At 39.8% G+C, this 13,244-nt stretch overlaps 1 protein-coding gene across 2 annotated transcripts in view; it reads right to left on the bottom strand.

Annotated features, from left to right (window-relative positions):
* ANXA2 (annexin A2) overlaps positions 1 to 13,244 on the bottom strand; it is a 30,047-nt gene that overhangs the window by 9,463 nt on the left and 7,340 nt on the right. The window contains exons 3-5 of one of the 2 annotated variants that reach the window (XM_087743976.1): positions 11,295 to 11,394; positions 2,605 to 2,699; positions 1,770 to 1,832 (exon numbers count right to left, since the gene is read on the bottom strand). In XM_087743976.1, coding sequence (XP_087600102.1) covers positions 1,770 to 1,832; positions 2,605 to 2,699; positions 11,295 to 11,394 — 258 coding nt within the window. The remainder of the gene's footprint in view (positions 1 to 1,769; positions 1,833 to 2,604; positions 2,700 to 11,294; positions 11,395 to 13,244) is intronic. The other variant, XM_087743975.1, reaches the window with a different exon arrangement.

The following is a 13,244-nucleotide window of genomic DNA, read 5'->3' as shown; positions in this document are numbered from 1 at the left end:
ATCCTAGAGAAAGAAACAGTCAGATATGTTCACTTCACAGGATGCATGCAAATCTGTAGCAAATAAAGTCAGAGGTGTGTCCTCTTTTATGGGTTTCAGATGCAACTTGAATAATGCTAATTATCAGCTTCATTGTAGTATAGTTACAAAGTTGAAATCCCTGGGATCAAGTCTGAGGTTCACACAGATCAATGTATTCCCTAAGCTGAAGTTAAGTCTGTAGCATTCCTAAGAGAATTGCTGCATTTCAATTGCTGGTTTCTACACTAACAATTTGTAGGCAGAGGAAACTTGAGGGGCAGGGGAAAAGGGGGTAGAGAAAGTGACCTCAGCAAAATTGCAGAGAAGTTTGTACCAGAGAGAAAAAGAGCCAAGGCACTCGGTTCATTTCCAGAGTCACCCATTTAATGCAAGGCACTAGTATATGCTAATACTGTATGCACTCACTGCATGGATTGACCAAGACAGTGAATGGGGGTTTTGGGCATCTAGCTGCTTTAGTCTAAGAAACATTTTAGTACAATAATTCAATTTTGGATACAGTGTTCCATCATTTATTTGTGTGAAAACAGGTTCTTCAGACATCAGCTGAAACAGGAAAGATACTCTATATCTCTATAATAAGTTTTAAGACAATCCCATGAATTCCAGTTAGTTGAGTGAAGTTTTTGCAATCTTTGCACTTTGGTGTGAAGGCTGAAGAAAATACAAATCACTACAGCAGGATTTACCAAAATAACTGCAACAAAACACCTCAAACTGAACCAAGCACTTGCCCTCCTATTAGCAGGCTTCTGGAGAAATAAGGTCTTCTCCCCCTGCCAGGAAAGCAGAGTCTCCACTCCGCCATTCTTTGCCACGGCTAGGAGTGCTCTAAGAGAGAAGTGGGAAGCAGATAACTGACAGGTATCATTAATTTCTAAATAGCAAAGAGAAAAGGTTTTACTAAGTATTCCAAATGAGCATCTGGATATTAGCAGTTCATTTCAAAATTAAAGATTATTGGCAGCAGTTAGGACTGACCAGACACATACGAAGACACACATGCAGAACCCCCAGTATTCACTGGTAGCTCCATTAATGCTGGTGATGGGGAAAGATTGCATAGATCAAACACCGTTCCTCAAGATTACCAAAAGTAACTAGGCACAGCTCAAGTTAAAGAAATGAAAATAGAGGTACATCTGTGACTTTTTAAAATTATAATGATCTATTGAGAAATCCTGCAACACGCAAAACAAGCAGCCTAGGACAACACAACACATTGCCAAAGAAGTCTGCACAACCCATTGCCAAAGAAAATCATGAGGTACTGTCCCTAGAAGATATACCTACATGTCTTTTCATATCCCACTTCCTCCTCTCTTGCCATTCACTTGTTTATTTCACTGAGTGGTTTCTACTGCAAATTTCCATTGTTTCTACAGACTGCTTTGTTCTTTGGCACTTGTTAAACTTTGTAAGTTCAGTTTGCTCTTGGGTCACAGCAAGGAAAAAAGGTGACAGAGAAACAGATGAAAAAAGTTGCAGATTTTCTTGACTGTGCATTTTTGTGGTCATGCAAATCATTTAACAAAAAGCTTTAAGTGATACATTTCACTACTAGGGTCCACTTATGTGCACGATTCTCCCAGTGCCCACAGGGCGTGACTGCCAGGGTGCAGACGTGTGCACACAGACATGCATCCAACTTGTGCGTGCTTCTGCATATGCCTCTATCAGCCATGCATAAAAGGTGGTGAATTTCCAAAATTTAACTCTAGATTTACGTTTGGTTTCAGATGAGCATTCTGGGCTGCTATTGGAGGACTACCATTTGGGGTCTGGCAAACCTGAAAGAGATACATTCATCATAATCCTAACTCTATATGAGTTTCCTCTTTTTCTGTGGGCAGAAAAATTCAATTATCATTAAGATTCTCAAAACTTCAAAAGTCAAGAGAACAGCTCTTGCCTTCCAGATAGCAAGACTTCTGCAAGAAGAAGATGCAGAATTCTGCACGTTTTACAGATTTCTCTCCATCAATAGATCAGTACCTAAGGTATTTCTGACAGGATAATATCTAGTGATAGTTCAACTCATTCTATCACTTTGTTCCACATCTGCAACGTTTGTAGCACAACTGACTGCAGTCTTTTCTCATGTAAGCTAGCTCTGTGAACAGAAACAGAATACTTTCCTTATCCTGAGTTGTCTTAACCAAAAAATCAATCCCCTAAAGCATCTGCCTTTCATCTTTTCCTTCAAACTGAGGCTTTTCACTATTCCTTAGCATATTTCACCAGGGAATCCTGTGGCTGGCTGATATGTTTGATATCATGATTTCTGGAGGTGCAGGAAACCACTGTCTCCCACAAATTTCAGTCCCAGTTGTGCATACTCAACAAATTTGGAAGTCCCACCAGTCCTAAACTGTGACAGCATGGACAAAGTAGACACATCTTTAATTTCAGTGAAAAGATAAACCAAATAATATTTCTCTCCAGTTTGCACCCAGTTAACTGTGAAACACGCAAGAAAATCTTGCAGATTTTTGCACAACAGAAATCTAACTGTCCACAAGAAAAATACTCAATACTTGGTATTTCTTCATATTTTGCTACCTTTTTGGTTCTCCTCTGATAGGCAAAAGCAATATCCTGCCTCTGTTCATTGCTCCGGTTTGTCAGGATGTTGATGATGGTGACCTCATCCACACCTACAAAGACATAAGACAAAGAGTTAAAGAAGCTTTCTTGTTACTGTTCTCTTTGTATTAACATGTTCTCTGATACTCAAAACATAGCATAGGTGCTGTCTGGAGCAGAGCTCAACAGCTCTCCTTAGTTAGTACATGTCACGTCCTGGCCTTGGAGAAGGGGTAACCAATTACAGCCCAAATTTTTGATGCGATGCAGATCTTCATGTACCCAGGCATGTATACACCTCAACAAAGTCTAGTGTGCGACCAACTTTGCTACTTCTGCTTTCTGCTTCACTTGTGCGTCTGCATACTTGTGTTCAGTCACTCAGTATTCTGCAAAAAGTTGCTCAAGAGCACAGGCTTTAAAACTGACATGAACTTGTACTTACTAAAGCCTGCCCTGTCGTTTTGGTAAAGTGTTTTCAATTAAGGCTTCTTAATAGAGCAGCTATTTTCTATTTAACCCGTAGTCACGTAACTATCACTCCAAACATAAAAACGGGAAAATAAAACAGTATATTTCATTCTCCCAGCGGCTCAGAAGACAGAAGGGGTTTTTGACACTGGAAGAACTATGTATGTGCTTTTTTTTTTTTTTTTTAAATCATCACTCGAAGATCCATGATGAGTTTTAACTAGCACGCCTAGAGGACTTGGATGGTCAAACTCCCAACCTATCTTTTAAGTGAGTGAACTACATATCAGTAAATGTTGTGTTTTAAGTGAAGTTTTCCAAATCCATTCACTTAAATGCAACTGCAGGCTGAATGCAAGGAGATCATTAAGATTTATTATAAGTTAAAAGCCAAAGCATGCATCTAGGGTTAGATACTCTGGCTGTCGTTAGAACCCAATGCACACCACAGCTTTAGATCCTGTAGGGGTCATCAGTGCAGGTCAATGCATACAGAGAAAAAGCTTTTTTGTTGTACAGGAAGCAGGATTTCCAGATGCTGCTTCCTAAATACAGCTACTTGCTACTCTATGTTCCTTCCAATGCAGGCAGCATCTTGGGACTTTTCCACTTGCTCCTGCCTACTGCTATTAACTTGCACTTCAGATTCCCTCTTGTTTTCGTCACTTCACTCGCTGCTTTCAAACTAGATTCTCCTGAACTTGCATTCTTTGGACTGGCATTGTTCTTCCTCTGATCACAATTCTTATCTACAGCTTGATCTTGGCAACTCAGAAGATATCCCAAAGCCTGGTTGGACTGGAGGGTCCTGAGCTTCTTGAGATGAACCTGGAGCATCTGACTTATCTCTGTATCGTGTGATAGGGCTCTAACCTAATGGACGTACAATTACCATGCCCTGCAAACATCCATGTCTCTCAAAGCGCTCTCTGCAAGGACAGCTACCCTTTTGTCCTGGTTTCAGCTGGGATAGAGTTAATTTTCTTCTTAGTAGCTGGTAGAGCGCTGTGTTTTGGATTTAGTGAGAATAGCGTTGATAACACACCGGTGTTTTAGTTATTGCTAAGTAGGGCTTATACCAGTCAAGGACTTTTCAGCTTCCCATTCTCTGCCCAGCGCACAAGAAGCCGGGCGGGAGCACACCCAGGACAGCTGACCCAGACTGACCAAAGGGCTATTCCATACCCTATGACATCATGCTCAGCATATAAAGCTGGGGGAAGAAGAAGGAAGGGGGGGACGTTCAGAGTGATGGCGTTTGTCTTCCCAAGTAACCGTTACACGTGACGGAGCCCTGCTTTCCTGGAGATGGCTGCACACCTGTCTGCTGATGGGAAGTAGTGAATGAATTCCTTGCTTTGCTTTGCTTGTGCACGCGGCTTTTGCTTTACCTATTAAACCGTCTTTATCTCAACCCATCAGTTTTCTCCCTTTCACCCTTCCGATTCTCTCCCCCATCCCACCAGGGGGGAGTGAGTGAGCGGCTGTGTGGTGCATAGTTGCTGGCTGGGGTTAAACCACACCACCTTTGTTTACTCACATCAACAGAAAAAAAAGCCAAACAAACTGTATTTATATTCCCTTAACTAAGCATTAAAGTTATATTAAAATACTTTCTCTTACTATGATACCTTATAGAAACCGCCCTTGCAAGAAGCCAGTCTCCATTACTCAAAGGAAAATGTTTAGAAATGCAAGCCCCCCTGCCACAAGGTAAAACAAAAGAATTGTTAGCAACAGATACAGAGCAGCTGGGGAGGGGGGGCAAAGAGTTGGAGTAACAAATAAGAAACAGTGTGGCACACTTTAACAATTAATGTATCTGAACAGAATTTAAAAGGTCAGCCCGGGTGTACTTAATCAAATGGTAGGTGGTTGAAATTTCCAAAGGCCTGGGTGAGGATACAGTAGCTTGCGCAAGTAAAATCTCAATTTGAATTTAATTTTCTTACCCTGTTTAAAATAGCAAACCCAACTACATTTCTGTAGGACAATTATAATCTTTTTCTTAGAGTGCTTTATAAAAAGATACAAGTAAAAGAATTTGAGTCCCCTTCCCCAATTCTCCAATGCACATTTGTGTCTATATCACCGAATTCAGCCCCTAGGTAAAATGTCCTTTTGTATTTCAAGTACATTATTGGTTAACCAAAGCTGTCTGGACATGCCATTCAAGTGCAGGTGGAGAATAACAGCACAGCTGGAAGTAATGTCCAGATAATAGTCTTCCAAACAGAAGAGTTAGCATAGCTTATAAATGGATGGACAGAGGAGACAGCTGGAACAGCTCTCATTGTTATGCTCAAATATGAAGCTAACCTATAGCTATGCTGTGTCACCATTTGTTTTGGACTATTTCTAGACTGACCAGATGAAGCTTAGAAGAGGCAAAACTATTTCTAAATATTGCACATCTAATACAGTGCCTACACATTATCTTTCTGTTGCAAAAGAATAACTAGCTATTTTTTCTGGTGAGTTGCATGCCAGGTTTTGAAGCAAGTAGGTGGCTCTAATCTAGAGGTCAGAACAAGCCCAGAGTGTCAACTCAGGTCTCTCCATTTACTACAAGTGTTATGAATAGCTTCCTTCACATTTGCACACACATTGGGGTAAATGATGATTTTTTTGATAAAAGCAGAAAGTAAGGACTGGATCAGCAGCTACTAGCGGGACTCAGATCCCTGCCAGAATCCATCTACGTTTATTTTCCTTATTACTCAAAGCAACCTCACAGCAACTTGAAACAAAGGACTTCAACAGATATTATAAAATTAATCATATAAAGTACGAATGTGGCAAAAGACTTTTAGCCCCTAGCTACAGAATCTAAAATGAGTCAAATCCAAAACTCCTTTCTCCCTCTTCACCACATTTTTCATGACGAAGTACTGTACTTGATAGCCTCATGTCCTTAGCTCATGCTGAGGCAGACCTACATCAGTGCTCTTATTCACACAAGCTTGGCCTGCAAATGTCAAAAGGCCCTGGAAAGCATCCTATGTCTTAGTTACAAATTTTGGTTTGAAAACACGCTGACTGCACATTTCAGCCATAATCTACTCCTGCACATTTTAAAGTGTTCCCATTTTATAAAAGAAAACAAATTCTCCCAGTCCAGAAACGGCCACACACAGACAGACACACAGACATTGGGCCTTTCAGCTGTTGCAGGGCCACAGCATAAGCCAATGTCTTAAGCTTTCTAATACATTCTAAATTTGAACCATTCTTGGCATTCAAAAATGGCAAATGACATTTTCAAGTTTTATCACAATTGTGATAAATTAGAAGCCCACAAATGACTGCATCCGAGTTCCTTATTCGTATGCGTTGTGGATAGAAATATGAAGTTAACTCATTGCTCTGGCATTTAACGGAAAATAAGTGCTTGTACTTCACACTTGGGAATCGCGCTGCATGGACAGGATGCTGACTCATATCTGCTGAGGTGGGGTGGAGCAGGAGAGCAGCTCAAACGCTTTTCTTTGCTGTTCACTAAAAGCTCTGGAAGTTTCAGGGTAACGAAACAAAAGTTTATTTCCAAATTTATTCTGGCTGAGCAGATTTTATCAGTGCATTTCTATCAATGGGCAACTGAAAATTAGACATTGTGGTTCACAATTTTTGTTTTAATAAGAAAAATCCTTGCAGGTGGAAATGTATTTGATGGGGGGGGGGGAGGAGTAGATCTTACACACCCCCACCCCACCCCTGATTAATAACTTTTCTTCTAAAAGAGGCAATCTGTTGCACTGGTAAGATTGCAGTGCTATGGCTCAATCAGCAAAAAAAGAGGAAATTAATATAACCAAAATGATCAGTTAGAGTTTTTAAGTTTTTGGCCTAAAAGACACTGTACTTGAATTTCCATGGGCCAAAACAACCACACCAGCATTGTTCTGAACAAAATGGATGATATGGGCAGTCGCTTAACTTTCTAGGATGAGGTGAGAACAGAGCTAGCATACTTTCATTTTGCAAGAGCTGGTATACATTCATTCAGATCATTTACTGAAAGTCTGTTGTCTTAAATTTCATTTTCAAAGACAGCATGGACAGAATACCAGAAGCTATTTCTGTCCTAACAGCATCTGGGTACTACAGAGATCATCAGTCTACATGAATGAATGAAATGGGATTGCAGCTGGCCTGAAATTATTAGTGGGAGATGTACGTGATTAGCCCTTGTGAGACCTCAACACCATTTGTGTATCTGGTACCAACACAGTCCTAGGACTATTTGACTGAGCTCATGATCTGCAGCATCTTATTTTCCTTGGATAAAACCCTGATCCCACTGGAGTGAAAGGGAAAAATTTAGATAAAATAAGACCATAATTTCAGCTCTGCTATTTTGTGTAGCAAGATTTCACCAAAGCCAAACCATGTTGCAATGAGATATTTCTTTACCGATACTATTAATATTCTGAATATGTGACTGATGCAGTTTGGTGGATTTCAGGCACTATCGTCCCCCACCGGCATGCCAGCAGATTTCCTCTAAACATTTACTTCATAACATTAAAAACTCTGTTAAAAGGTATGGGCATGTTGGATATACTATATGAACAGTGAATTCAATCTCACAGAAGACCCCTGTTATGGTTTATACCTCATCATTTTACCAGTTTCTGCGCATGATGACTTTATTATAGATGTATGCTCTAAGCACTTTCCTACAACAAATCGGTGTTTGAATTCTGCCAGCCATGGAATAAAAAAAGCGTACCATGAGACCTCAATAAAAGGTTGTGGTTTAGGTTGCAAGTAATTAACTATTCATAACCTAGTCTGACAATAAAATTATTTAACACAGTATTCGAGACACAAAGCCACAATGCTAAGGAATAACTCCAAAACAGAAAATAGACACTTCAGCAGTCTTCTTTCCTACAACGAATTAAAAGGAAACTTAACGTATGCTCTGTTAGTACTCTGCTAGTTAGTTACTTTCCTCTATTTAGGCTCATATACTTGAGCTAATGTATGCACAGGGCACAATGGAGCGTTATACAGAAATTAAACAGTCTCTTGTCCTATACAGCAAAAAGCCAACATTTACAAAGGACATGCTAAGGCACTAGATGAACTCGCTACAGAAAAACTAAATAGCATAAAAATGAAACTGGCATAGCAATGACATTTATTACAAAAGGAACAAGCCAGAACTGTAACAAGTTATTTGCATTACGCAAACTCTAGGTTGAACTATTGCTAGCTACAAACTGGTTTTATATCATCTAGAGCCATTTTTGCACATCTCCCTTTCTAGGCTGTTGGATATAGATAAAACCCCTGCATTTAATTCAACTCCACGCAAAGCCCAGCCAAGGGCTGGGCAACGTATTTGTGCAGTATAGTTTTTGCAGATAGATGTAAGCCTCAATAAACATATCACAGTATTTCCCACAGATCCCACAATAGATAAATAGCTGGCTAACCTCTGAGGAATTAATCTGAAGAGTGTGAATGAATGCTGGAACATTTAAATACTATACAGAGCAGAACAGTCAGACACTCTACCCCAGATCTTTGCCCTAAAAGAAGTATACGGCTGTTGTTCAGCCAATTTTACAATAAGTTTTACCCATTTTACACACAATCACCAAAATGGAGATTCAAGACTCTGAGTCAGGGAGCTTGCATTACTGGGAAACAGCTGGATAATTAATTGGATGGTAACTCTTCAAAACTGGCCCACCCTGACCGCAAATACCGTACTTGCATATTGTTTATATAAAAACGCAGAAGGTATCCCCAAATGATTTTTCCCAGAGATAAGACTCCACGGGATATAATTTCCATAGTACTGCTATAAAGGATACAATTTGAAAGACTACTTTGATGATTGTGAAATACAGGCCCATTATAGCATGTTAAGACCTAGATTTTCAAAACAAAGAAGAGGCATGTGTTTCAGGTACCACAAGTCCTTTATCCTGCATAGACTAGCCAAAACGCTTGGTTCTTGTATCCATGGGTTTTTTTGAAACTGACCACCTCAACCACAAAAAGAGCTTGCTTATGTATTTATAACCTGTTATATCTCTCTCGCTGTCTTAAAACAAGATGAACAGGTTATATCACTCTTCACAATCCTATGATGACTTACATTGCTTATTTCTACCTTCCACATACAATGCAAACTAATTGCTAGAGAATCGGTGATACTTCCTAGGCAAAAGGTAGCTGCTGCAGGTATGTAGTTTGTTCATTATGAGTGTTACATTTTAGCTCAAAAACTATGAAGATATTTCCCAGAAACATTTTAAAATGTTTTCTTGCAGAAGAATTTCCCTGTGTAGCTGTTTACATCACTGTTTGTAGAAAATCAATTCTTGTCTGGATGATTCAGAATTTTCATTTGGAAAAAAGCCCACATATATTTTAGAGAGTTCACATTTTAGCAAATTTGCTGAATTAGCAGATAAAAATATCCTGTAACCAAGCACCAAAGTGCAAGGAAACAGTACCTGGAAGAAGGGTTCTAACACTCTTGTTCTTCATTTCCCCCAGGAATACTTCCTTTGAGAGAGTCTTTATGGTGGAAGATTAAAACCTTTAAAGCCACCTTCCCCAAAAAGCTCCTGGATAACAAGCTAATAAGCAGAGAGAACCTCAATCCTACAAACATGCAGGTCCATGAATAAGTTTCCCTATTATTTGTTCAAAGGGTTGGGAATCGTCTCTCTAATGAAATGTTTCCATGTATCTTAAAACCAAACTCAAACTGTTTATCTTTGCTGGAAGAAAGTGAAAAAACGACATGAGCTTGACTTTCCTGACTGGAAAAGCTTTTGGACTATCTAGTATATTGCAATTCCCTTTCGCATTAATTAACAGCTTGAGTGTTAAAATGTGTAAATTTGAACCTATCCTGAAAGTCTGACGATATGTTTGACATGTTTAGATTTGCCCTATAATCAGAGCTGTTAAAAATTATTAAGGCTAGACAAAACTCTACATACACACAAAGCATCTTCTGCCAAACACGATGACACTTACTCCTCTCTTGCAAGGATTTTAAAAATAAGAACAAACCATAAAATGATTCAAAATCAGAAATGAATCTACTTTAACTGGAGAAATCCCTTGTCTGCTCATTAAATTAAGAAATCTTGAAAGGAAGCTTCATGCTTGTTAGGGAGGGGCAATACTTTACATGTTATAGCAAGTCAAACGTGTGCTTTGTTGGCACTGATGGAAGACTCTGCACTTCTTTCTGATGAGAAACTGTTTGGCTTTTAAATCTCTCCCTCTCCTGACATGTAGACAAAAGACTTGGCAGTTCCAGCTACACCCAGCTGTTGCTCCCCTGGCCTGGAGAAGTCTGGAAAGTGTGGCACACCCTTTCTTTGTTACAGAGCAGGACAAGGACAGAGGATCACTGCCCTGGGAGTATCACCAAGGTATTACTTCAGAGTTGTAGTTCACACTCCCTATACTCCTGATTGTTTCAGTACACCAGGCTTTTCCATGCAGCTGCATCTCTCCCCTGCTCCATCATGGTCTCCTACCAGTCAGTGGAAGTGGTGGATCCTGGCACTGCTATAAGGAGATGGAAGCCTACCTGAAAGCCTGGCTCAGAGCAGCAGAGGACTCTCACATTGCCCTGTGCCTGAAATACTGCAACATCATTTCAGAAACCAGATTTTGTTGTTTCTAGGACTTTCTTTGACCCCAAGTTATATACAAGATACATGAGCATTTAGTTCAAAACCCAGGAGAAAAATGTTTAAACCATCCCTATTCAGCTGCCTGGAGAGCTGAAAGGAAGAAGAAATGTCCAATCCAACAATCCAGTAGAAATCCATGATTCAGAGCTTGGTCCCAAATCACTGCCACAGAAGTTGACACTTCATTCGTAGTGGCAGAAAAGTAGAATTTGAAGTACTGGTAAGTCAAGAGAAAAAATGAACATTTTCAGTGATAACCTCAACAGCTCTTGGCTACAAACTTCAAAAGCATATTCAAAGCATGCATTTACAGAGTTCAAAATCTAACTTGGTCCAGATTTCATCAGTGAGGTCTGAGAAAGCCAACACCTCCTAAAATAGGTATCCTAGAGTAAGGATATTACAACGTCGGTCTTGAGACACAGTACCTCTTTTTTTTTTTTTTTTTTTTCCCCCCCTTTCTCACCAGCATTCTATCTTCCAAGTAGAATCAAAGCCACAGCCCATGTTCCTCACCTTTGGTCTTGATGGCTGTTTCCAGGGTTGCAGCATCCCGGTCAGCATCAAAATTTGAATAGGCCTTAACCGTGGCGTACGCACTTGGTGGGAGAGAATGCTAGAAGAAAAATAAGAAAAACAACCTCAAAGTTAAATCATGTAATCCTGTCCTTGCTGCAGTTAATAAAACATGTACCTCTTGGTTAACTGGTATTCAGCCAAATTTTTAAATACAAGAACTACCATCAGGTATCTGTGAAAATGGAATTCTGCTAAAAGCCACCAAACTCTGTTCTCCTGATGTGTATTGGCCAGAAATCCACTCACGGCCATGCTTATTATAACAAAGAATATATACAGATAGATATTATATATTATTGCAGCAAAAACCTAACACATTCCAAGTTTACTCACTAAACCTCAATCTTCTAAAACCTGGAGTTTTCTGGCTAGATCTGAAGGAAATTGACTACAGAAAGCTAATACAAAGAAAGTTTAAGTATCTGACGTGAAAGTCTGAAGTATTTTAGATTTGAAGCCAAGAGATAGAAGATTAACAATGAGTAAGTCAGAAAAAGGTTTGCGCCCTATCTCATAGACTTGAAAGGTAACACCAAAAAAAATCTTTTTAAGCTTATCACTCTAGAAAGCAGCAGTTACTCACAATCTCCTTTTGAAACTCTATGCCTGCAGATACTCGGTTTAAGCAGCACAAGGCTAACAAAACCAAATGACGTTTCAAATTACCTCTGCTAAGAATAAGAGGACTTGCAGGTAAGTTCACTTAGTAAACAGCTGCAACATTTTAGAAGCTACCAGATTTTATCAGCTGTTTATTATTGTCCTCTCCCGAGGATTACAGCTTCAAACAGGAAGTCACCAGAACAGAGATCCAACTCTTCTCAGCCGCTTCAGCGTAAGCTAACGGTTTAGCTTGTATCACCCCCCATGGACAGGTTAAACTAAACCACGGATTTTCATATAAATAGCTGAGAAATATTCACAAATCCCACTCTGCTGAGTTCAATTTAGAGACCTAAACCTCTGACAGAAAGGTGTAGTGACTAACGCCTGAAATTGCCATAGCTGTTTCCTAAGTGAATGAATGACTAAGCTTTCTTGGTAAAGATTCCCAGAAACTTTTGTTTCAGTCCGTAACTCCAACAGAAAGCCAGGTTCATAAACAGGACTAAGCTATCTTAATATCCCTGGAGGATCTTTTTACATGCAAATTGTTAAAAGGAGAAGAAATTTTAACTAAAAAATTCCATGGTTTTTGACTACATTTTTCTCTATCCTGTAGAGGTCACACTGGCCTGAACAGATTCCTCTGGCAGCAACCACTGTGCCTTCTTGAGACAGTCTGTGTTATGCTGTGGAGATGGGAAGTCAAAAAAGCACCAGTAAGCTCAACCATTCTTTCTTTTGTCTCTTACCATCAGCTCAACCTAGCAAAGTGGCCCCAGTTTGGCCCACAGCCACACCACAAAACACAGCCTTTCCTGTTAGCAGATCAAATTGCTAACAAGAACAGTAAATGGACATGTGCAATGCAGCCTCAGAGAAATTTGTGTGCCTGAAAGACTCCTAAACCAAAGCCCATTAGTATACACAATCATGTGGCACTTCTATTTAATTAACCAGCACTGCTGGATAATCTGAAGAAAGTCACCTGGTGAGCTTAGCAGAGTTGGGTACCTCTCCTTCCACCCAGCTCTAAGTATTTTCTGAGTCATTTGGACAGAGTATTTTACTGTAAGGTGATATCATACACTGAGAAAATACATAGCATATTTGCAATTTGGGAGCCATCTTTTCCTCTGTCCTTCCACCCAATGCATGTAACAAGCTGGATTCAGATCCCCTGACACCGGTCAAAAGACCCAGGAAGCGCCATGTATGTATGTATGTATGTATGTATGTATGTATACCCAGGAAAGACAGAAACCTTCTGCTGACTACTCTACC

This window comes from Nipponia nippon, unplaced genomic scaffold (genome assembly GCF_047370975.1).
Source record: "Nipponia nippon isolate SJK-2023a ecotype South Korea unplaced genomic scaffold, ASM4737097v1 scaffold_9, whole genome shotgun sequence".
Lineage (NCBI taxonomy): Eukaryota > Metazoa > Chordata > Aves > Pelecaniformes > Threskiornithidae > Nipponia > Nipponia nippon.
The sequence above is the reverse complement of the archived record's forward strand: the minus strand, read 5'-3'. Positions and strand labels throughout refer to the sequence as shown.